Source organism: Terrapene carolina, unplaced genomic scaffold, assembly GCF_002925995.2.
Source record: "Terrapene carolina triunguis isolate 2854851 unplaced genomic scaffold, T_m_triunguis-2.0 Scaffold238, whole genome shotgun sequence".
Classification (NCBI taxonomy): domain Eukaryota; kingdom Metazoa; phylum Chordata; order Testudines; family Emydidae; genus Terrapene; species Terrapene triunguis.
The window spans coordinates 6,200,543-6,225,514 of NW_020664589.1; the positions used below are offsets into that span (position 1 = coordinate 6,200,543).

The 24,972-nt window shown below is 47.4% G+C and overlaps 2 protein-coding genes across 3 annotated transcripts; one reads left to right on the forward strand and one right to left on the reverse strand.

Moving 5' to 3' along the window:
• Window positions 1-3,427: 3,427 nt before the first annotated feature.
• On the reverse strand, window positions 3,428-13,150 carry COQ4 (coenzyme Q4). Of its 2 annotated transcripts, none has more exons than XM_026657339.2 (7): window positions 13,001-13,150; window positions 11,820-11,990; window positions 10,985-11,051; window positions 9,104-9,206; window positions 8,501-8,630; window positions 4,706-4,799; window positions 3,428-3,693 (listed from the first exon to the last, which is right to left on the reverse strand). In XM_026657339.2, the coding sequence occupies exons 1-7, from the start codon at window positions 13,110-13,112 to the stop codon at window positions 3,531-3,533; spliced, it is 840 nt and encodes a 279-aa protein (XP_026513124.1). In that variant the 5' UTR covers window positions 13,113-13,150; the 3' UTR covers window positions 3,428-3,530. The 2 variants fall into 2 exon arrangements, with proteins under 2 accessions (XP_026513124.1, XP_026513123.1); XM_026657338.2 differs by having other exon boundaries at window positions 10,955-11,051.
• A 128-nt stretch (window positions 13,151-13,278) lies between these two features.
• Window positions 13,279-24,223, forward strand: TRUB2 (TruB pseudouridine synthase family member 2). The gene is made up of 8 exons (XM_026657311.2): window positions 13,279-13,715; window positions 15,730-15,861; window positions 16,457-16,531; window positions 17,209-17,270; window positions 18,741-18,822; window positions 19,547-19,619; window positions 20,764-20,900; window positions 22,763-24,223. The coding sequence occupies exons 1-8, from the start codon at window positions 13,397-13,399 to the stop codon at window positions 23,098-23,100; spliced, it is 1,218 nt and encodes a 405-aa protein (XP_026513096.1). The 5' UTR covers window positions 13,279-13,396; the 3' UTR covers window positions 23,101-24,223.
• Window positions 24,224-24,972: the final 749 nt, after the last annotated feature.

The window sequence follows — 24,972 nt, forward strand, 5'->3', positions numbered from 1 at the left end:
ATGCAGAGCTATGTGATAAATGGACTTCCCACATGTCTCTTAACAGGTGCCAAGCGGATAAGAGGGCTCTCACCTTAGAGCTTATGGTCTAGTTTGTATTGGTGACACCTTTCACACAGCAAACCAATGAGTCCGACCCCAACGTATAAATTAAAAACACTTTTTTTTTGTAATTTAACACTATTATAAATGCTGGTGGCAAAGCTGGGTTTGGGGGTGCAGGCTGACAGCTTGTGACCCCCCATGTAATAACCTTGTGACCCCTAGTTTGAGAACCCCTGGTCTGGGGCCACAAGATTATATATCAGCTGAGACCCAGATCGGGGCCTGACCATTAGAACTGGAGCATTGTGTGAAGGGACTTCACAGAAGCAGGGACGGGGCTTGGCCTTTCCCCTGATTTGGGAAGTGGCTCGTGTGACATTTGACACAGTTTTAGAAGTGGGTGAAACCGCAAAGGGAGGGGACAGGGGAAGGAGAGTGAAGAGCGGAGGAAGAGGAGAGGCAGGGCTGGAGTTATGGAGACCTCTGTAGATGGAGATGACACTTCCCCCACAGGCCCTGTGGGAAGGTAAGCAGGCAGGCGGGATATCTCATCCATCAGCACCTGGCCAGACTCCCCTCCAGTCTAGCTCCCCCTGCCCCAATGACTGTTTAAAGTGCATTCCCTCCCCCTCACACAGCTCCCCAAGCAGGATGGGAGAGTCGCACTCCCTGCTTAGCCTGTCTGTGCACAGCCATTCTCGGCTCTGGGCCATCTTCTCATCTCCCTGTTCTAACTTCCTCTGCAGCATAGAATCACCAGCCCCCCGCTGGTTCCTGGCATGAGGACAGAAGCGGGGAGGGTGAGAGGCTGGGCACAGTTGGAAGTTCCTAACCAGGTGGAGGCAGGGCTAGGCCAAGCTCTCTGCAGGTAAGTATTGTCTTCCTGTGCCCCTTCCGACCCCTCCAGCCTCGGTGAGAAACACCTGAGCACGAGTCTGCTCCCGGGGACAGCCCAGTTTCCAAAAGGAGAACGGAGACGCAGTCAGTGCCATGACTGAAGTAGCAGGCAGGCTCGGGCAGCGCTGCGGGAAAGGGGGATGCATTTTGCAGGGGCAGAGATGAGAGGAGGTTGCAATACACAAGAGGGAGCATGACGAGACCAGATTGTGGCCTCAGAAGGGACAAGTGCCAGCTGCAGGTGTTTACTAGTCTCCCCAGGCTGCTGGAGGGAGTTCCACGTCTGCCTGGCTCTCACCACTGCAGCAAAGACCGTGAGACTGTGAGCAAGACCTCACCGCCGCCTGCAGTGGCTTCCAGACACCATTCACAGAACAGGAAGCCTTAGACCACAGCGCACTGGTCCTCGGTGCAGAAGGTGCACCTACCCCAGTGCTCTGAGAACATGGGGGGAGGCAGACGCTGTGCTGGGCCCATCGCTGGAGGGACACATCCAATGTTTTTGGAAGCTCTTTGCATCCCATTGTGGAAAGCCAAAATGCTGCCTGCAGGGTGTGGGCTAGAAATCTGGACTCCCAGGTTCAAGACCCAGCTCTGCCTCTAATTCACTGGGGGACCTTAGCAAAGTCACTTGTCCTCTTTGTCACCCAGTTACCCCACCCACAAAGCCGGGGATGATACTATCCGTCTCTCAGGGGGTTGTGAAGATTAAACTGTTTGCAAAGGCACCCTGCACTCCATAGACACTGTGTTCCGCCCCGCCTGTGGCTATGTACGACAAACACAGGGAGAAGTGATTATCCCAGCAACTGCCTGTGAACACTGGCTGCAAAGAGCTGATCCAGGACCAAACTCCCGGTTATCAGCAGTCTGCAGGGTGTATGTTGGCAACAAGGTCTGGCTCCCAATCGCACCAATGCGGCCCTATCAGAGAGCAGGTAATTCTGCCACCACAACCACTGTGGAAGATGCACGTACACAGCCTGCTTTGTGTCTGCATTCCACTTGGGAGGCATGCTGCACATACACACTGGCGGTCTGTTTCCGGCTGCAGCAAACGTACAAAGAACAGACCCCTCCGAAGGATGAGGTTACACGTCAGATTGTCTGATCTGTGTGTTGGGGGTAGACAAAGCTGTAAATGTCACCAGGGATTTTATGCATGAAAAAGGAACGTCAGCCTCAAAACGCCACATTAAAATACATCCTGCTTTGGTGCGTCCCAGCCCAGCACCGAGAACTATTCAATCTGGGCTTTGTTATTTGCCTTATAAGTGTGGAACCCAACTTAGTTACACCGCACAGAAATCAGTTTATAAACACTGACCCAGCACAAACAGCGTGTGCAATCTCAGCATTCCATTCCCTGTGGGATTCATCACCTCATTCTCCCTCCCTCCGTTCTGCAGATATACAGCCTCGCGCGCTGGAGCACACTGAGCACTATTTTGCTATTGAAAACAAAGCCAAGATCATGTGGAATTAGAGACTGAAATCTTCTCTCCTCGGAGCAGGTAGAGCCTGGACAGAGTCAGTAAGTGCTTCCCCCTGGCAAGCCGCTCACTGTGCCTCTATTGTAAACAGGAAGGGACCCAGTTGGGGACAAGAGGGGAGCTCAGGCCCCGTGGCCCATTCAATCCTTGGCCTGGCTGCTGAGACAGTCAGCGAGGGGGATGCCGGTGGTGGATTTTGTTTATTTTAAATGGTATGCAGCAATTGACACACTGACACACATGCCCTCCCAACTCAGTGGGGTTTGGTTTCACTGTGACTGACCGAGAGCCTAACTGCTTCCCAGCTGCCAAAGCGGGTATGCGATTGATCGATCGAGCTGTACCAGAGACACAAAATACATTCCTACAGCCTCCATCAGTGCAAGTCCGTACAGCTGGGGGCAGAGCACTCGTGCTGATCAGCTGTCATTTTGTCATTGTCTGTCCCGGTGCTGTTTTGTAAAACAACTGGCTTTAACTGGGGTAGAATGGTCCCCTAGGGAATTAATTGTCTCAGCTCCCAAGGGGGGGTAGGTATTCACCTAGGGAATGCTACAGCAACCAGAAGCCAAAAGTTACTAGATAGTTTCAGTGCTACTTTAACCCAGCTCTGCTTCCCATCTTCCCCACTCCAGTATACAGGGATAACTGAATGCAGACCATGGGGCCCTACCATGGGGTCTTGTGAAGACACGCAGCGCATGGAGACTCCATGTCCCAGCCTCTGCTAGGATCTAGCTGGTACACTGCATGGTGGGACTTATCTCCATGGGCCATATCTCTACGCTGAGGACTAAGACAGCCACCGGGTTCAAATTCACCTTAGGGGCGTGAAAGTGCAACTTCACTGACATCAGCAGAGCTGCAGCCGCTTACAACAGCAATGAATCTGGCCCTGGGTGCAGCCCTTACATTCCTGGCAAGTTGGCAACCCAGCATCTCATTTGGGCAGACTGGTGCCCTCAACTGCTGTAGGAGAATTCCCAGGAGACTTGAACCTGCAAAGGGTTTATTCATTGCTCCTCACGTACGGTGCCCAGTGAGGATCCATCCTGCGGGTGTGAAGCCCACTATGCCCGCCTGCCCCCCAGACTTTTACACACAAATAGCAGGGGGATGTAAGATTCCAATCTCCTCCCTCAGGGACTCCACTGTCTGCTCCCAGCGGTTCTCGTAGTAGAAATTCAGGACGCAGCTGGCATTGCGGCCGCTCTGAACAGCCCAGGGAATAAGCTCTGTGGTCAGGATCTGCAGCTTCCTGCAATAAAGGTGTGGAAATGGTTTTACTTTCTTCCCTGGGAACACAATCCACTAGCCAAACACAATACCACTGTACACAGCAGCACACAATACTACTACACACTCTACAGCCCCTTTCATCTGAGGGCTTTAAAGCACTTTAGCAGCACTAATTGATTTAGTCTCATAACCCCCCCATGAGCAGGTCAATCTCATTCTCCCTGTTTAATTTATGAAGCAGTTACGGTCCAGAGAGGGGAAGTGCCTTACCCACGGTCACACAGTGAGCCAGGACAAGACCCTCATCTCCCGACTGTCTCACGCTTGAACCACAAAACTATGCTGCTTCCCAGAAGCCAATCTGTGGGGTGCCTAGACACAGCCCTGGGAAAAATCTGAGGTCTCTGGGCTCAGTGGTACCGTTGCTGTGATCCATTTGCTGAGTATGTAATGACGCATAACACTTCCATAGCACAGAGACCGGCAAATCTTGTTATCCCATTTCACAGCGGAGGAGATGGACAGCCAGAGAAGTGAAGTGCTGAAGGACACACTGCGAAGTCAGAGGTGGACACGGGAATGGATCCCACGAGGCCTCACTCTTAGTCCTTTGCTTTAACTACTAGATAAGACGGTGCTTTCTGTTGCATGAAGACATTTCACTGAGTAGTGTTGGTAGGAACAGTGGTTCCAGACTGGAAGCCCTATTAGGATTCATGGCATAAATCAGACCTAGACAAGCAGGTTAATTCCCTTTAGGGATGTTGACAGGTGCCATGAGAGCTTTAATATTCTTGGGTGGGATAATCTCCTTCCACACCAGGTCATCTTTGCCTATGAACACCTATGGAACATGAATCCCCCTTTCCACTGGGAAGACCCCCTCATTTGCAGACAGGTCCCCTCTGTCGTGCCCATCTGCTGCCATTTTATTTGGGATCTTGAAGACACATAATGGGAGAGAAAACCTCTCAATCGGACTTTCAAACCAGGCACAGGCTCTACAGAAGCCCGCAGGCTGATCAACCTACCGGGCATTGAGACGAACCGGGCCAAACACCGCTCCCAGAATGCACATGGGCAGGCCAGTCTGAACAGCTTCGAACCACTTCACCACAACCTCCCCTGGAAGAAAGCCAGAGAAGACCCAGGAGAATGAGAGCTCCCTATCTAGACGCATGTCAAAACAGAGAAATGGAGTCATTTTATTTTTCACCCTCCTCTTCCTAGTGAATTATTTCCTCAGGTGCCTGTCTGGGCCATCATTCAGAGTGTACTAAGATTGTACGTGTTTCCTCTGGGCTCTAGAAATAATCAGCTCCTAGCTTCCCAGGTAGGGTGACCAGATGTCCTGATATTATTGGCTTTGTCTTATATAGGCAATTATAAACACACACACACACACACCCCCCAAGTGACCCGATTTTTCACACTTGCTATCTGGTCACCCTATTTCTAGCTAAGGAGGGGGCTCCTCCTGCTGGCATTTGGTGATGGCATGGAGAGCCACCATCAATAGCTCAGAGTGCCGCTCTGGATATGATGCAGGAATGACTGGATTTGGCTCTGTGATGCCTGTGGGGATGCTCTGTAATAATTTATGAATATCGTGTGTTGACCTGGTTATGGGGTTGTTTATCGTACAAATAGATTGGTTTAGTTTAATGGGATGGAACGCTGGGAAAAACAAACAGGAAGGAAAAAGAATGGCGCCAAAGTAAGCAACTTTCCAGCACTGGAGGGTTGTTAAGGGACAGTGGGTGAGGCTGTCTAGGGGCTACCATCCGGGGGGAAGAGGGGGTAAGCCATTAGGTAAGACAGAGGTGTGTGTAGACTGTTGGTTTACAATCCTTTTTCTTTAAATGCTTTGTTCCTATTGTTAAATAATAGATTTAGAAGGCCCTCTGATCACTCTATTCACCACTGGTCACAGACTCCCACAGGGAAGTCCCACAGGTGTCTGATCCCTGTCAGACCTGCTCGACAAGAATGGGTGATCCACAAGGTGCTGTAGCCCAGAGCCTGATTGGGAGAATTGCAGATTTCCACCCTGGGACAGGTAAAGGCATGAGGCTGACATCTGAGGGGTGCCCTTAGAGCAGTGGTTCTCAACCTATTTATAATTGTGGGCCAATACGCCCAGAGACCCCTCCACAGAGTGGGGCCAGGAGCAGAACCCGGCGACCCTGGACCCCCGATCCTGTGGGGCCGGGCGGGCAGCCCCAACCCCGGATCCTGCTGGGCCGGCTGGGCAGCAGCCCCGACCCTGGATCCCTCCGTGTGGGCTGGGCAATCTTTAGCACACAGCTGTGTGCTAATTGGGCCGCATGCAGCCTGCAGGTTGAGAACCACTGCCTTAGAGAGACCAGAAAGGGGACAGAGGTGCAGCTGGCCCTGTAACCGTAACATGCACAATGGACCAGATTCTCAACTGGAGTCAACGGATTTGTAACCCCATTGGTTTCACTGGAGCAAGCCTGATTTATATCAGCTGAGAATCTGGCCCTACTTCTCTGTTTTCACTCTCTGACAATTTGTGTCTAGTCAGTTTCACTGTTTTCCCTGTATAATTCAGTAGAAGCTGATCCAAAGCCCATTAGAATCAATAGAAAGGCTGCTACTGACTTCAGTGGATACTGGATCAAGTCCTTAGGTTAAACTGACTTGTTTGTGAGGATCTTGCACCCAGCATATGGGAAAAGGGAAGGGAAAACTTGACTGTAAAAGGAAGGGTGTCCCTAGCCTCTGTTTGTCAGAGGATGGAGATGGATGGCAGGAGAGAGATCACTTGATCATTACCTGTTAGATTCACTCCCTCTGGGACACCTGGCATTGGCCACTGTCGGCAGACAGGATACTGGGCTGGATGGACCTTTGGTCTGACCCAGTACGGCCGTTCTTATGACAAAAACTGGTCAGGGAACTTGGGGGCTTGAAGTTACTATTCCAAGTGGCCCCCTCATTTTCACTGTAAACCCAGCGTAGTACGTATCTGGCCTGCTCGATGTTTTTCTGCTCGATGGTTTTCCCCCTTTTTTTTTTTAAAAGCATGTTTCTACATGAAGAAAGCCTTCAAAATATGACCAGAGTGCAACCACTGCTCTGCTATAATACCCCAGTCCATGGGCCATAATTAAACTACGCGATCTGGTCCTCTCCACAGAATGAGCATGACACTGCTGATGCAAATATTCTTGCTCTTTTCAGGCAATGCTGCAAATGGGAGTTTTGTTCTTGACTTCAATGGGAGCAGAATCAGGACCTTAAGCTCTGTAGCCAACTTAACTTATTCTGAAGGCCCCTTTCTGAGGCACTGCAGAAGGCTGAGAGCACTCCAGGCCATGCGTTGGTGTGAGACATAAGCACCCTTTGAAAGTAATCAAATAAATAAGCATCCATACTGTAGACCTAACATTCGGGTTCTATACAACATTTAAAAAGTTCAACCTAAAAATTAAGGCTGTGATTTTCAAAGGTGTCTAAGGGACTTAGCTGCCCAAATCACACTATCATAGGTATTACTGTATTGTTGTCAGGCTGTTCGGGAACACTGAGTTACTTGCACAGGTTTGTTATTGTAGGGTTGCTCGGGAGCCCTGAGCTGCTGGCATTCAAGCATATTAGAATATTAATAATACCTAGCTCTTTTATAGCACTTTTCATCGGTAGATCTCAAAGCACTTTACAAAGTTGGTTACGATCCCCATTTAACAGATGGGGAAACTGAGAGACAGAGCGGTGGTGACTTGCCCAAGGTCACTCAGAAAGTTGATGGTGGAGCCAGGAACAGACCCCAGGTCTCCTGAATCCCAGTCCAGTGCTCTATTTAACAGCAAGATTTGCAGCTTGGTAAACTCCACAATGTGATGCAAAAAGATGGGGGTGGAAGGGTGGAGTAGGCCAAATGTCAGGCCTCTCAGCCTGTACCAGGCCTTCTTAAAATAAACCTCCAAACACTGGGAAGCCCAGGCTCCTGCAGGGTCCTAAAGCCTTGTTCAGCTAACGGCAGGTCAGCAATTTCAGCCTGCCACTTGCTATTAAAAGCAGCAAAGAGTCCTGTGGCACCTTATAGCCTAACAGACGTATAGGAGCATGAGCTTTCGTGGGTGAATACCCACTTCTTCACATGCATCCGAAGAAGTGGGTATTCACCCACGAAAGCTCATGCTCCTATACGTCTGTTAGTCCATAAGGTGCCACAGGACTCTTTGCTGCTTTTACAGATCCAGACTAACACGGCTCCCCCTTTTGATACTTGCTATTAAGTTTATTCAGAAGAACAGACAGAGCTGATTTGCGGATAAGAGCTCAAGTAAAAGAACGTTTCTCCTCCCATCCCCCTTCTCGTGAATCCAGCCCACACTTGCTCAAAGCTCGTTTTGGCTTACGAAACAATCCACTCATGCAGTCGTTCTCCTTGCACTGCAGGTTTCAACATCGGCCCTTTAGGGCAGTGCCCACTCAACCTCTTCCTATTCAGCAACGCCAGTGACTCAGTGAGCGTCTCTCATGTAGGTGAAGGGTGATTGTTCCTGGAGGCTGAGGTTCTCTTTTTATCCACACCGCAGATGGAATGCTGACAGCAGCAAAGCAAACGTGCCCCACGCCCTGCCCCATCAGTGGCCTACAGCCCCGACCTGGAGGAGTTTAACCTCCATGGCTCGTTCAGTCCTTGGCCTCTCTGAAAAGGCAGCCAAGCTGCGGGGATGGGTTTTGTGATGTGGACATCTGGCCACTGGCAGCCTGGCTGAGACCTCCCCCAATTCATTTCACACAGCAGCATGCTAGACGGTAACGACTCTCGGTCACACCCAGTCTGGACTCACCAAGCATGTTGGTGGGCATGCCGAGGAGAGTGTGCATCAGGTCATGGACCTCACGGTACCGCTGGATCACATAGGCCAGCTCCTCGTCATCAACAAACTTGACCGGCATCCTGGTGTCCGGAGAAACCCTCTGCAAAATCAGAACATCCCAGGTTCAGCCCCTGCTACCTGCCAGGAATTCATGTTTCATTATGATTCTTTAATAATAATAATAATAATCCCCAGCTCTTACATAGCACTGTTCATCAGGAGATCTTAAGGCATTCTGCAAAGGAGGTCAGAATCATTATCTCCACTGTATAGAAAGGGAAACTGAGGCACGGAGCAGTGACGTGACTTGCCCCAGTTCACCCAGCAGGCCACTGGCAGAGCCAGGAACAGAACCCAGGTGTCCTGAATCCAAGTCTAGTGCTCTATCCACTAGGCCGATTTAATTTCACCGGAGGCTCTCTTTAGGCTCCCCTGTCTGCTTTCTCCCTTGCTGGTCTCCCAGATGGCTCAGACCCCCCTTCCATGCTCTTCTCACCAGATAGATCAGCTACCGCCATCCACAGCCCCCAAACGCCCTGCTGCCTCCCAAGGACTGCTAGGTCCCACACTCACATTGCTGTCCAAAAACCGGACATATTCTCGGCCAAACGTTCCATCCGGCAGCCCCCGGAGCCCAGTCACGTCCAGGGTGGAGAGCCGGATCCGAGGCCGCTCTCTGCAAATGAAAAACAGAGTGGCTAAGCCAACTCACAAAACACAGCAACCCCCCAGGGAAGCTGAGAAAACCAGGGCCAGCTGTCCAGACAGCTGTATTGCTGGAATTCACATCCTTGGCACGAGGGTTTTGCTGATGCCTTTCCCCACTGGCTCTTAAAGTCCTGCACAAACACTTGCTTGCCTATTATTTCACACCGGTGGGAATCAGGGCACAGAGAACTTAAAGGAGCCAGAGCAGCAGTAAAGCTGTTATCTCACATTTCTACAGCACCACTCATCGCGGAGGATGCCAAATTCTCTATGCACAGCACCTCTGAAATGCAGCCACCTCTAAGGCAACAGAGATAGGTACGTAGCACCGTGCACAACAGTGGTGGCGGGGAGGGGTAAACTTTGGCCAGAGGCTTCACAGCAAAAGTGCCATGGCCTCACGAAGCAACCAGCACGTCAGTGGAGAGAAAAGTCTGTCCCAAATGCGGACTGAATGCCCCCTCCTGCTGAGCTGTTGGTGCTTCAACAGCTTCAGGACCTATCACAGAGCACAGCTGGGAACAAGACCCATAGACAGAAGGCACCTTTTTCCAGGATGTCTCTGATTTTCAGTGAAGAAATTTAACGGAGGGGCCAATTCAAAGCACTGAAAGGCCAATAACATACTAGCTTTGGTTCCGGGCTGAAACTCCCCATGTACACAGGCTAGACCTAGGCACTCTTAAGTCCTCCAGATAAGGATTAAGGGGGATTTAAGTTGTGCCTTGGACCAATTAACGAAAATTCCCAGAACTGAAATAAATAAAAGTCCCCGTCTTACCCCGCCTGTGCATCTGATGGTTGTTTCACTGCTTGGTTGACACTAAGCTGCACTTCCTGTCACATGCCCTACTATTATTATTTAGTATTTCAATGCAGTAGCACCCAGAGGCTCCAATCAGGGTCAGGGCTGCAACGTATCAGGCGCTCTACAAACACAGAGCAAAAGGCAGCCTCTGCCCCGAAGAATTTATAGTGTCATTAAGACGATACATGAGAAGTAGGTGTAACGAGCAAACAGAAGATACAGAAAAGGGAGGACAAAGGAAACAGTAATAAGAATGTGCACTTGCATCAACCCTGTACCAGCTGGCAGTTTCCTGTAGGCATCACAGCAGAAGTGGGTCTTAAGGAGGGATCAGAAGGGATAGGATTAGTGTCGTTCCAAACCAGTGTGGGGAGGGGGTTTCAAGTGTAGGGAGTGGCATGGAAGAAAGTAAAGAGGTTGTTGTCGGAGAAGCAGACAAATTGGTGATGGAGGCTGCAGTCATTGGCGGGCTGATGCAAGAAAATCCAGCAGCAGGCACGCGGGGTGGGAGTTGCTATCACCCTCAGGAACTGGTGTGGGGGGAAGCTCACATACACGCAGTTTCCCACATCTGGAACGAGCGCATTCACCACTAGCAGCAGCAGCAAAGCTGAAACCGAAGAGGAAGTAGGCAGGCCTGCACACCAAGTATGTTTACTGCTGTTCTTGCACTTGCCAAAAAGACCATTCTAAACATCAGCAGGGGAGGAGGAAATCTCTTGGGAATTAAACCATAATCATCCTGTCCCTGTAAGCACAATGATTCCAGAAGCCTCCCCTTGTAGACATGAGCCTGCACTACCTGCCCAGAAGCGTGCGGTATAGATACAATTGCTCCAGCCAGACAGCTGCCTCATAAGCTTGTCTCCTTCCCTGCCACAGGCCATGCAAGAGGGACAATAACGCACTGTAGGATCTGATAACCTTCAGGGTCATGCCTCATTTTGTCCCTCAGGCTCCGCAGGGCTGAAGAGCCAGTTGTCTCACCAAGGACTGCCACCATATCTGAAAAAAGGGGGGGAAAGAGAGAGAATGGATGGGAAACTGACTGACAATAAAAGAGCAACAGGCAAACAGCGGTTCTGGTTAAGAATGAAAATCCTGAGGACACAAGACAGGGCTAATACATTTTAGGTACCTATGTGGCCCTCAGCACTGCAATATCTGAGCACCTCAAAGTCATTAATGCATTTACCCTCAAAGCACTCCTGCATGGTAGGATGTCCTATTATCCCCATTTCACACATGGAGAACTGAGGCCTAGAGAGACTATGTGACTTGCTGGAGGTCACTCAGGAAGTCTGTGGTGAAGCACCCTAACCACTAGACCATCCTCCAACCTCTGGGGTTTAAATTGCCATGCAACTAGTCACAAGTGCTGCACAGAGAGGGCTCTGAAGGTCAGGAGTGAGGTGCGGTGGCAGAGCTATGGGCCTGGGACTGGAACAGCAGAGAGTATTGCAGACTGGGAGTGAGGTTAGCAGAACCGGGAGGTTTGGAATAATAAGGGATGAGGAATGAGATGCTTTAGCAGAGATATGCAGGGGGATCTTTCTCACTAACTGTCTGCACTAACAGCTGTCTCTGCGTGCCAGTCTCGGTTTCTTAAACACAAATTCTTTCCTACAATGTAGAGATGGGGAAATAAAAGAATGAAAATCCCCAGGGAATCTCTCAACAGAAACACAGATCTGGTTCCTGGGGTGGGAGGGAAATACAGTCTATGAGAATGTGGAGACCACAACTGGATAAAAGCTGCAAGATTCAGCTTACCATGCCGGTAGGGGTTGTAGAGAGCCATAAATGCTGAGCCAGCAGACAGCAGTGCTTTCTGCAGAGGGCTGGTGGGGATGTGCCCTGGGTACAGCTGGTAATACCTCTCTTCATCCACATGATCCTCTGCAGTCACTGTCAGGTCAGCGTGGGGTAGCTGATCTCCCCTACCTGCAAAACATAGCCACACCAGGGCAGTGAGTTAACCGGAAAATACAGCTCTGTTCAAAAACTAAGACAGTGCATATCTGCCAATTTGGCTTCCTTTGTCCTTTTCCTGACACAGTCTGTATGCAAGGCCCCTTGGTGATCAGAGATCACTACAGGTCACTGGTGTCTATAGTATCACCATGGCCCATGATTTGCAACAATACTCCATTATAAGCACATACGCTTGGGAGTTCTAGTCAGGTGGGAGCTGTGGCTAGGATCTCACTGGCTTGAACAATAAAGCTACTGCATGATCACTGTTAGGGTAACCTGGAATATACTTAATACACCTCTACCCCGATATAACATGAATTCAGATATAACGCGGTAAAGCAGCGCTCCGGGGGGCGGGGGGGCAGGGCTGCGCACTCCGGCGGATCAAAGCAAGTTTGACATAACGCGGTTGCACCTATAATGCAGTAAGATTTTTTGGCTCCCGAGGACAGCGTTATATTGGAGTAGAGATGTATAAGAGCAAAGAACAAGACACAGCAATAAAAACAGAAAGCCAGAGTACTAGGGGTGCTTGAGGTGCAGTGGCAGAGTTTGGGGCAGGTGGGACACAGTAGCACAGCAAAGGATGTTGCCAGGATTGCTGTGCATTTGTAAAACTGGGAGAAATAGGAAGTAGACGTTGCGAATCAGGTCACAGGTGCACTGGCAGAGCGGTGGGGGAGTAGCACTGGAACAGGGGATGCTGTAATTCAGGACTCGGGGACGTGGCAGAGCAGGTGGGGTGCAGACAGGCCTGCCATGGTAAGGGGGGCTGCAAAACCAGGTTTGAGGTGCACTGGCAGAGCTGGGAGGGGGCCCAGGGCAGGGATAGCAGGGGGCGCAGCAGGTCTCATTTCCCAGGAGAACTAAAACGGAGCCTGATACGCTCCTCAGTCCCGCCCACACGGAGGCTCGCCTGCAGCCCCCCGCCTGCCGTCTCGGACCCACCAGCCCCCCGGCTCGGCGCAGCCACTTGCCTATGGAGGCCGGCGAACCCAGGGCCAGGGGCCGCGGGCCGCGCAGCGAGCCCGGAGCCCGCCGCAGCCAGCCCCCCCTGCGCGCCCTGCCCAGCCAGCAGATCGGCAGCATCCGGTGAGCGGCGACTAGGCCGGAGCTCGGGGCCCACCCTCCGCCCGGAAACCACGTGTGCCCCCACTCCGCCGCAGCCCCGGTGCATCATGGGCCGGGGGGGGGGGGTTGATCCAGCCCCGCTGGGTCCCTCTCCTGGCCCGGGCGGAGCTCGCCTGTGCTATCCCGCAGGAGGAGGGGGCTGGGGGAATACGGGGCTCCCCAAGGAGCAGGGCCCGTCGTCACTTGTGTGGCTGGTGCCCCAAGCGGGGCCCTGTCCTGAGAACTCTTTCTCTCACCTGCTGATGCTTGGCACGGCTCGGCCACTATACCTAGCTAGGGATCTGAGCAGCCGAGATCTTCCCGGAACGGGTGCGTCTCGTAGCGCTTGCTCCCGGGGGGAGCGCTTTCATCGACGCACCCAGTTGGCGGAAGCGCATGGCGGCGCCCACTGGGGGAGCGGTGTAGTTGATGAACCCGTACGGTGGCGATTTCCTTCCGCCATAGCCATGGCTGCCGGGAGAGCGGCTAGGACCGGGCTAAATGGGCTCTTCGCTGTGTACAAACCCCCCGGGGTGGCTTCGATCAGGGTGCGGGACACCGTGGAGACCCTGCTCCTGAAAGGTGAGGCTAGGTCCTTTTGTCCACGCCCTGGAGTCCCTCCTCCCCACCCCCCCGGGGGTGGGGGGCGACAGGGAGGGATTTCCTCCCATGTGGAGTGGGGGGGTGAGGTAGGAGACTTCCAATCTGCCCCTCAGAAGATTTAGGGCGGTGGTTCTCACCCAGGGGTACGCAGAGGTCTTCTGGGGGACATCAACTCATCTAGAGATTTGCCTAGTTTTACCACAAGCTACGTAAAAAGCACTAGCGAAGTCAGCACAAACTACGTTTCATACAGACAGTGACGTGTTTATATTGCTCAGTATACTATACACTGAACTATAAGTGCAATATTTATATTCCAATTGATTTATTTTATAATCATATGGTAAAAATAAAAAAGCAACAGAGAGTCCTGTGGCACCTTTAAGACTAACAGATGTATTGGAGCATAAGCTTTCGTGGGTGAATTCCCACTTCATCAGATGCATGTAACATTCACCCACAAAAGCTTATGCTCCAATACATCTGTTAGTCTTAAAGGTGCCACAGGACTCTCTGTTGCTTTTTACAGATCCAGACTAACATGGCTACCCCTCTGATAATGAAAAAGCAAGCCATTTTTCAATAATAGTGTGGCTGTGACACTTTTGTATTTTTATGTCTGATTTTGAAACTTGGGGTTATGTAAGACAAATCAGACTCCTGAAAGGGGTACAGTAGTCTGGAAAGGTTAAGAGCCACTGATTTAGGGGATTCTGAGAAGGCCAAGTGCCCCCACTGTTTTCCTTCATCTCCAAACTCCCTTCCCACCAACGTGCTGAAACCGCAAGTCAGAGCCGTTGGCACTTGGAGAAGCATGTTGGGTCAACAAAGGAGCCAAATGGGAGAGTGCAGAGTTCCTACCGTTATCTGGTGCAGCGTCCCTAGCAGTATTACTAGTTGCAGGATGGATGTGCACATGGAGAGGGACTACCTCTGTCAATTGACAATGCCCTCCTCTCTACACCTTTAGGCAACTTGACCTGGTGTTAATGGTTCAGGCCATGGTTAGCTTGTGCTAGTGCATATAATCCTGGCCTTTCTAAAAGCCTGAGAGAACCCTTCAGACCCACTTATGTTGGTTTGCTGCCAGGAACACTTGTAATGACCAATGTTCAGAAGCCCTGGCCCAAGCCTTGCGTGAGTTCATTTGACAACTGAGTCCTCATCATAGAGAGGATAATGCAAAGGGCATGTCTCACAATTTGGTAAAATGACTACAACTACCGGTAGTCACTGTATGACACACATGCAGGCTGAGACAAGCGTTGTTGGAGAAAAAAAAATCAGGCTTGAGATAGCCATTGTAGAGGCCATTCTCCATCTCAGACCTAGCAGCTGTTACGGTGGCAAAGACTTAAGACTTTTTTTTTTAAATGAGGAATCCCTCTTCCTTGCTGAAGATGATATACCCATATCTACTCATCAAGGAGGTATCGGCATTGCAGTCACCAGGAGGACTTAGATTCCTTTCAAACACAAAAGAGATGGTCTCTTGTCCCACTCGCCTCCCTTCAGGGACTGTGAAGATGCTGATCCCTAAAATGGAACTCATACATGGCTTTGAAGGACTCTAACCATGAGCCAAAGACACTTGAACCTTGTCTGCACACACAAGTGGTGCCACTTTAATTATATGGTAATACTCGTTCCCCATATGGGAAGGGCAATAAATTGTACTGGTATAAAGCACCTTTATACTGGTATAATTGCATCCACACAAGATGTTGTAATGGTAACTATTTCTGTGTTTAAAAAAAAAAAAAAAAAATCACATCCCTAACCAAAATAGTTATACTGTTACTGAATCTGTGTGTGTAGACCAGGCTTTGAAGAGAAACTATGTATGTTTATCACTCCCTTCACTGTATTTTCTTTTCAGACTGTGTCCCATTGTTTTCCAGGAAGATCATCGGGGCGGGTCTTAACTGGGCTTATTTGCAAGATAATACACTTTAAAAATATCAGCAGAGGTTTTCTGTACCATTTCCTGTAGAATTGAACTCTCTGGAACAGCCAGCTGTGCAGCAGCAAGTACGCTTCCTGCCAACCACTGTAGAAGGGAATGCTGGGAAAGAGCTGACCCTCACTGTTACCCGGTTGCCTGTCCTGGCTGCCCACCCACTAGGTAAGAGGCTGGAGAAGAATCTTGATTTCTGTGGAAAAGCTGGTGTATACCATTACTATCATTTCTAGATTTGACTTGCCCAGTGGGAAAACACAGCCAGAATAAAAGAGGAATAAGAAGTGTTAATTCCCTTAGATTGCAGCTGCTAACAATTATCAGGTAGCTGGTAATCACTGCATTCAAAGGGGATAAACACAGTGCAACCTGCTTGTAGTGGAGAGAAGAGTGAGAATCCATTGGAGAGATTGAGGACTTTCATTCCATTTTAGGCAGTGATTTATTAGAAATGGCTTGACTATGTGCACGGTAAATCATAAGATTTTTAACACCTTGGAATCAGCAAGATTAAATTGCATTGGGACCACGTATATTGCCTGTTACCATCATACTGTTGTTAAGAACATAAGAACGGCCATACTGGGTCAGACCAAAGGTCCATCAAGCCCAGTATCCTGTCCTCTGACAGTGGCCAATGGCAGGTGCCCCAAAGGGAATGAACAGAATGATCAGAAAAGCTTGGTATATTTCTTTCTTTATAGTGAAATTAAATGTTGTGTATGCCACAAACCATACACTATATTTCTTTCCCTTGTAGTTAGAGGACCAGAATTCACTCACTTGAAAATCGGAGCAGGTCACCGTCTGGATACAAAGTCATCTGGAGTGTTTGGTATGTTTTGTTTTGAAAGAGAAGAATATAGCTTCATCGTGAAATTACCAGGTATAGGATAGAGGGGTTTTTAATAGACAATAGGCTCACAAAACACTGTGCTGGCTACTAGCAGCATCTGAGAATTTTGTAGGTCACGAGCAAAGGTAGAAATGGTAAGTTACAGTAGAAACACACAAATCAGATATGATTGTTCTGAGAGGGTCCTGAATCATAAGCCAGGGAGACAAGAATAACTAATTATTCTCAGAGAGGCAATGTGGTCCAGTGGAAGGAACTGAATTGGGAGACTTATATTCTCTTCTTGGCTCTGCCGTGTGTGAACCTGACTGCTCAAGTATCTCTGTTTCCCTATCTGTAAAATGGGGATAATGATACGGCCCTTCTTTTGTAGGGTGCTTTGGGATCTACAGATGAAAAGCACAAGCTAACACTAGCACGTAGCTCTTATTAGTTGTGGCTTTAGTGGCAGTCAGAGGTTTGGGTGGGTGGTGGCAACTCTCAGCAACAAAGAGAGAGGCAGAAACAGTTAGACTATAAATTCTGGGTACACAGATATTGCTTTTTCTGTGTCTGAACGGTGCCAGGGGAGAGTGTGGTGCTATATAAAAATGCTTATGCCAAAATAACTTTTTATGTGACCGATTAATGGCCTCCTGTTGTTTTTTGTATTTCAGTGCTTGGAGTGGGCCATGGGAACAAGCTGCTCACTGATATGTACAATGCCCATCTTACTAGGGTATGCACTGGCACTGAACCTGTTTGGGGACTTCTGTGTGTAACACCCATTCTCACTAGAAATCAAGGCCAGGTTAGAAATTGCATCAAGAAAGAAGAGGCAAATGTGACCTACTCTTACTAAATCATATGAGAAGTAATAACACATACAACTGTGAATAGGCACAAATCACTGAGATTAAGCAATATTAAGTATTCTTTTGGGAGTGGAGGGAAACAATATAAATGACCAGGGAATTGGTAATGGGATGTGGAGCTTTTTACCTGTAGGTCATCAGTCTGAATCTTGCCTGGTCATGACCAAGTAAAAGTCATTGCTATCTGGAGGCTTCTGTAAAACAAACTGGGTCTCAGTCTATTTCTAGTGGGGAGGGAGGTATCCACACTACATAAATCACATTTGCCCTGTTTGTTGGCAGTCCTGGCAGAGAAGCCAAAGATAAAATGGGCTCTGGAAAATAACCCTCCCCCCACTTCCTGCTAGAGGTAATTCCTCCAGCTCAGAACGGAGACACATTGACTCTTGGGATTTCCTCCCTAAATTTTCCACAAAGAGGCACCAACTGGCTGCCACTGTATCCTACCCTTATTCAGTGCAGGTCCAGATGACATGAAAAGGCACTGGCATTTTTAACCATCTACACTACTGCTCCCACCATTGCTACTACTGCTGAAGCTGAACTGCTGATCGCAATGATGGCATGCTGGCCAGTAACCCTAGGGAGACAGATACAGTAATATGTTTAGATGTATGTGTACATACTGTGGTGAGTGAGAGATGCATGTGTGTACAAGTTGAAGCATGTTCTTTATATCCTGGTGTGTGTGGGGTGCACTCTTCCTCATTTCCATATGTGTGTTTATCCAGCTGTTGCACCATGTTATAGGCCTAGATTGAGAGATGTCTAGGGCAGGGAGTGTTGTACTCATTTGTACGGTGTTTAGCACAATGGGGCTCTGATCCCTGATTGGAGCCTCTAGGCACCACAGCCGTATAAGTAATATTAATGATGATCTTTATCGACATTGCAATAAAATCATTATTCTAGTGGCTTGAGCCTGCAGATCATGAACAAATGGGAATGATAAAAGTGTGTTCATATGAGACCATGTGAGCTTTAAGAAAGCTGTAACCATTCCAAATCAGAAACTGGTTCAAGAGCCTATGAAGGGCCTGGGGAGGTTGTGCTGCTGTCACAAGGCATAATGCCTGCTTCCATATTATTGAGGCAGCTGCCAGCAGGAGTGGCTGTCATGCTACATTTGAGTGTCAAACAAATCACCAGTGCTTCCCAAAGCCATTATCAGCTCATATAAGATAAGAGGCACCACTCACTTGCAGAGACTGCAGCTTTCCTTTAGAGAAACCTTTCCTGTCCTGTGATGCCCTGTAGTTGCTGCATAGCAGGATATTGCTTCTCTGCTGTTTGCAAACTGTTTCCTCCATCAATTGCACTTTTCCCTTTTGAAGGCTTATACGGTTCGTGGACTGTTTGGCAAAGCCACAGATGACTTCTCAGACACAGGCAGGCTAATAGAGAAGACCACATTTGGTAAGAGTAATGGTCGATGTGTAAACAAAGATTTCTAATTAGAAAGTCAAGTGTTACGCCTGTCCAGATTGAGCAACATTTAGCGCACCTTTAAGAGCTCTCTAATCTTGGTTTATGAGGATTCTCCCATGCAGTCTCACCACAGTAAACATCAACAAAGAGTCCTGTGGCACCTTATAGATTAACAGACGTATTGGAACATGAGCTTTCGTGGGTGAATGCCCACTTCATCAGACACGTTACCCTGCCTGTAGTATGCTAAATACAGCCACAATATATAGCTCGCTGATATAAAGTCCTGATCATACCTATTCCCAAAGTTAGGTGTACCCCATCTCCTTGTACCTCAGGAGACATATTATCCTTCCCCACAAGAGAGTGATCAGAAACTTTCATAAAGGTCCTGATGTTAAACAAAGTCTTGAAATATCTCATGAGATGAATTGTGGCCTCCATCATGAAACCAATGCAAGCTCTATTCCCTTTGCTCCAGGGACTGCTTCGCTCTATGTACTGGCATGGTATATATGTAGACTGGGTCAGTTTCCTGTGCTGCTGTATTCTGTTACACTAAAGCCATCTTTCATGGGCTTCCCACAAGCCCATTTAGATATGACAGCTTGGCCAGGAGATGGCAACATCTTGATTTCAGACTAAGACTCTGCAGGTGCTGGGTGTATCAAGGAAGATTTATGTTCCTCTTTTGCCTTCTCAACATTTACAGATCATATCACAGGGGACAAGCTGGAGCGGATTCTTGCTGTCATTCAGGGAACCAATCATAAAGCTCTGCTGATGTATGTATCCAATCAGAAATCCTGAATGACCTGACCTGACTTCCATGCTGCTATTTGCTGATCATTGGAACCAATGAGATTAGTCTGTTGCTTGCTGTAATGAATTATAAAGGTTTGAGCCTCAGAGAGGAAAATCAGCCACTTTGTCTGTGGGAGTCAAGCTCTAATGAGGCTACCTTTGGCTTCTGAACTCCCATGTTGCTTTAGGGCCTATACATGACACCTTGGTAAAATGAAAGTTCTTCTGCTGAGTATGATAGGGTGTCTTCCCTCCCAGTTGTAGTACCTTATTGACAGTACCTATGTTTATAGCATTTATAGGACAATGAGTGCATCAGACACAGTTATAGGATTAAAAACTGTGTCAGGGGAGGTTAACTTAGAAACTACAGAGACTGAACAAATCTTTAGTTTGAAATGTGAATGTTGCATCTGTTTTATAACAAAACAGAGGGTCTTTGAACATGTGCTCCCAGTGCGACATGCTGGCCAATGGGGCTAATGTGATCCCTGGATGCATAAACAGGGGACTCTCAAGTAGGAGTAGAGAGGTTATTTTACTGCTGTATTTGGCACTGGTGTGACTGCTACTGGAATACTGTGTCCAATTCTGGTGTCCACATTTCAAGAAGGATGTTGAAAAATTGGAGTGGGTTCAGAGAAGAGCCATGAGAATGATTAAAGGATTAGAAAAGTTGCATTATAGTGATAAACTCAAGGAGCTCAATCTATTTAGCTTAACAAAGAGAATGTTAAGGAATAATTTGATTACAGTGTATAAGTACGTACGTGGGGAACAAATATTTTAATAAGGGGCTCTTCAATCTAGCAGAGAAAAGTATAACACTGGCTGGAAGTTGAAGCTAGACAAATTGAGACTGTAAATAAGGTACCTTTTTAATAGTGTAATTAACTATTGGAACAATTTACCAAGTGTCATGGTGGGTTCTCCATCACTGACTATTGTTAAATCAAGATTAGATGTTTTTCTAAAAGATATGCTTTAGGAGTTATTTTGGGGAAGTTCTATGACCTATTTTATGCAGGAGGTCAGACTAGATTGTCATGACAGTCCCTTCTGCCTCAGAATCTATGAATTCATTGGGATGGAAGTGCAAATTCACTGCTCTGTTCCTTTCTCCAGGTACTCTAACATTGACCTGAAAACTCAAGAGGCCTACGAGCTGGCTGTTGAAGGTTTAATTCGCCCGATGGAAAAAACCCCTCCATTAATCACAGCAATTCGATGCCTCCAATTTGCACCTCCAGAATTCCAGCTAGGTATGGTCTAACTAGAGCTAGAGTTTGGGAGTATGTTGGGAGTATGTATGAAGATAGTGGCAAAAAGTTGCTGCTATCTAGCTGTTCTTCTGTGGTCTGTGTGAAATGAGTTTGTGAGCTCAAACCAGTTCCTAGTGGACAGGTGTCTGTTACAAAACCACCGCAGCTGGTACAAATTGGTAACTGTGACAGTCTCAGCAAACACCCCAATGATTACATTTGCCAGAGAGATTGAAGGACCATCCCAGTGCTGGATGGACCCTCTAGATTAGGACTGAGCAGCGTGGGGAAGTTTGTGCAATTTCTGCCTGGTAGGAACATAACTGCTATACTGGATCAGACTGATAGTCCACCTAGTCTAGTATTCTGTCTCTGATAGTGCTTCAAAGGACAGTTAAATTCCCTAACAGATAGCTATGGAATAATTTGCCCAAAGGGCACAATTCTTCCTGTGCAATGTCTTCCAAATTTTTGAAAGCTGAGAAAACAAACCAATCTCACCCCCTTTATTCTTGTCATGTGTTGTTCAAGGCCTACTCTTAATCCCATTTTAGGGGATACGGAAGATGTATACATTGACTAGTCATTTGATGCAGCCACTTAAGGAAGCAATAAGTTAGTCGTCAGTTTATGCCAGGAGTAGGCAACCTATGGCACGCGTGCCGAAGGGGGCACGTGAGCTGATTTTCAGTGGCACTCACACTGCCCGCGTCCTGGCCACCGGTCCAGGGGGCTCTGCATTTTAATTTAATTTTAAATGAAGCTTCTTAAACATTTTAAAAACCTTATATACTTTACATACTTTAGTTATATATTATAGAAAGAGACCTTCTCAAAACGTTAATGTATTCCTGGCACGCGAAACCTTAAATTAGAGTGAATAAATGAAGACTCGGCACACCACTTCTGAAAGGTTGCCGACCCCTGGTTTATGCCCTGAAACTTGAGATTTTATATCCCCATTAAACTTTTTTTTGTCCTAGATAATGTAACTGAACATAAAATCCTTTTTCAAATCCTACTGAACTTCTGGCCTCAGTGATCTCTTGCGGGCAAGAGTTCCACAGGTGATCTGTGAATAAAGGATTCCAGTTTCCATGGCTGTTAATCTGTCACCTCTGTGATTTAAATTCAGGATTGAAAGACAACAACTCCTGCATTCTAATCCTGGCACTAATATGGACTTCTGTGGTATGGTGAAAGTCATATACCCTTGCTGCCTCATTTCCCCACAGCTAATGTGAGGATGATAATTTTCTTACCTGTCTCACAGGAATATTGCAAGGATTATTTCCGTACACCTTGATTCTGCAATTGACTTTATGCAGGCAGATCCTTGTGCCCACGTAGAGCCCCACTAAAGTTAATAGAGCTCAACACAAGCCCAGGGGTCCATGCACGTAGCCATTTACAGGATTGGGACTTTAGTTTGAAGACAAAGCATCTATTAAACATTGTTAAAAGTATTTAATCTGTACAGATATTAAGAATTTGGGATCCTAAACAGTCTGTTTATAAAAGCTTTGTGGTTCACCTTTAATAGCCTTCCTGGTCCTCATGAATTATTCGGACAAACTCAAATACAGCTATACTGACCTTTGCCTAGCCCAAATATTTAACTCTTATTATATGACCTTGTATTTGAAATTTGTTTTGATAAAACTGACTTTTTTGAAGGCTTGGGACATTGTGCAAGACCTCTGTATAATCATGATTATACTGTCAGGTACAGCATCTTTCCTGTTGAACTAACTCTTCTTTTTGTACTTTAATCCCAGTAACTGGTGTTTGAATTTATAGGCACAGTGTCTTGTTGCATATATGCGCTGGCCCTTCTAATGCAGTCTTTCTGCCTCCTCCAGAAATCCAGTGTTTGCATGAGACCCAGCAGTACCTCCGAAAGATAGTTCACGAGATTGGCTTGGAGCTGAAATCAACTGCTGTGTGCACCCAGGTGCGGCGGATACGGGATGGCTTTTTCACACTAGACAGTGCTCTCCTGCGAACGCATTGGAACCTGCAGAATATCCGGAATTCAATTAAAGACTCTAAGATCAAAGTGAAAGTAGGGCTCCAGAGAAGCTTGAGCCACCAAGCTAGGAGTGGTAAAAGACATACCGATATGGATCAGGTTGCAGAGAGCGAACTGCACAGTACAGAGGGAACATCTGCAAGCGATCTGACTCATAAAATGAGATAACCACATGCTGACTGAAAGGTGGAGAGTAATAGGAAGGGAAAATGGTGGTTGCAATCCACAACTAGCCGTTCCTTGGGGTCGTCCTTGATTTTGTAAGGGTTGCTTGTGTTTTCATTCAGGCAAGGCATTTCTCCATTGACAGGCAGAATAATTTTTGTAAGTATTGCACAACACTGCAGCAAAACTGTTGATATCTGAGATGAGTGTACATTTCCTTGCAAAGTCACTGCTACTGACTTCAGTGGGAACATCAGGTTGGGGAGGGATGTAAGAGGGCCCTTAAATTAGTTTAGAGATGGGAATACAACCAATGTGTTGCAGGCTTTACTTCTTTTATTCTCTTTATGTGCCTTGTGACAGAGTATGACCTAAGTGGTTCTTTTCCCAATTTCATAATTTTTTTTATTATGACACTTTCTATAGATCAGCCCCATTTTCAAATACATTAAAGGGGTAAAGATTAATTGTTCAAACCAAGAAAGGGTTCTGTCTAGGGGAAACTACAATGTAAGCAACTAAGACTAAAGTGGCGAAGTAATACTATTTCTCATGCAGGGTAACTAATATCTGGAGTAGATTAGTCAGAGAGCCAGTTGAAGCGGGAGGAGGGAGAGGTAGGCTTATTATAGAGGACTGGAGTAGGATGTAAAAACAAGAAGTTGGAACGGGGTGAATTAAAATCCAAGGTAATATATTTTATAGGGAAAGATGCTGTTATTTGATACTCAAATTTAAGTCAACAGGGCCAAAAGCCCCTGCATGTTGTTTGCATGCATCTATAGTCCTCTATCATGTATTTTTTCCTGCCCTTCAGCAAAATTGTATGTTACCTTTATAGAGAAAAAGCAAGGGAGTACAGCTTTAGAATTCACTGAGATTCCATTAGTGCTCATTTAAAGCTACAAATTATTATTTTACATAAACCATGACAGGTACATTAGCAATCAGCTAATGTATTTCTAAAATGTGTAGGGCTCAAAGTGTGATGCTAAGATGTACTAAAGGATTGCAATCTAAGATTTTGATGGAGTGCCAATCATTAATATCTAGGTTATGCTTTGCAGTGAGAACTCTCATCACACGTGGGGGCTCAAAATTAGGGGTAACATCCCTCATTTTAGAATCTAAAAATATTTTAAATATAAAACTGATGGTGCATTGGTTATTACTATAGTGATAGAAATATCTTGCAGACACGTGTATTTTATTGGCTGATCTTGCTAGGCCTTACACTCAACGGGCAGGCATTTTTGTTTGGATGTACTGTGATACCTTTAGAACACTACATCTGACCAATTGCAAAATTTCCGGGAATGTTCTAGGCATCAGTTGGCAGAACCCTATTGATTTTGGGGAAATATTAGAAAATCGGAAGGAAAAATGAGAGACAGACTGAGACACCTGCCATCCATCATGACACCTTGAATGACTTATCTCCCAGATAGAAGAGATATAACGGAGCGGGAAAAGGAGTCACAATGGGGAACCCCGGGCATGGGGGAGGGCATGAGAGGGGTTGCAGAGAATCCCTGAAATAGTAGGGGATGGGAGGGCAGCACACAGAGTGCTTGTGGGAGAGAATGGAGAGATGGAAGGAGCCTCTAATACGTGTAATGAGCTCAGCCTGTAGAGGCAACAAAGTATGCAAACCCCCCACCTCTACAGAATTTCTACTATCAAGAGAGATTCTACCTCTTCCAGACTTGTACAAAGAGGCACAGTTTCTCCTTTGAAAATGTACCTGGACAGCTGTTAAAAGGTGAGCAGTAACTCTGTGATATCAGCAATTGCAATCATGGCAGGGGAGGAAGGATTTAAGGACTTGTTTACACAGGGCGCTCAGGCCTGCTCTACACTAGAGAATTAAGTAGG

Excerpts from the sequence above, each read along its gene's own strand:
- COQ4 (XM_026657338.2), bottom strand. The coding sequence starts at position 13,112 with ATGCTGCCGATCTGCTGGCTGGGCAGGGCGCGCAGGGGGGGCTGGCTG. Across the intron at positions 11,052-11,819 it reads CTACAACCCCTACCGGCATG|ATATGGTGGCAGTCCTTGGT; the intron begins GTAAGCTGAATC and ends CCCTTTTTTCAG. Across the intron at positions 3,694-4,705 it reads CCGGTTCGTCTCAATGCCCG|GAAGCTGCAGATCCTGACCA; the intron begins GTAGGTTGATCA and ends CCTTTATTGCAG.
- TRUB2 (XM_026657311.2), top strand. The coding sequence starts at position 13,397 with ATGCTTGGCACGGCTCGGCCACTATACCTAGCTAGGGATCTGAGCAGC. Across the intron at positions 15,862-16,456 it reads CCTGGCTGCCCACCCACTAG|TTAGAGGACCAGAATTCACT; the intron begins GTAAGAGGCTGG and ends TTTCCCTTGTAG. Across the intron at positions 19,620-20,763 it reads AATCATAAAGCTCTGCTGAT|GTACTCTAACATTGACCTGA; the intron begins GTATGTATCCAA and ends TCCTTTCTCCAG.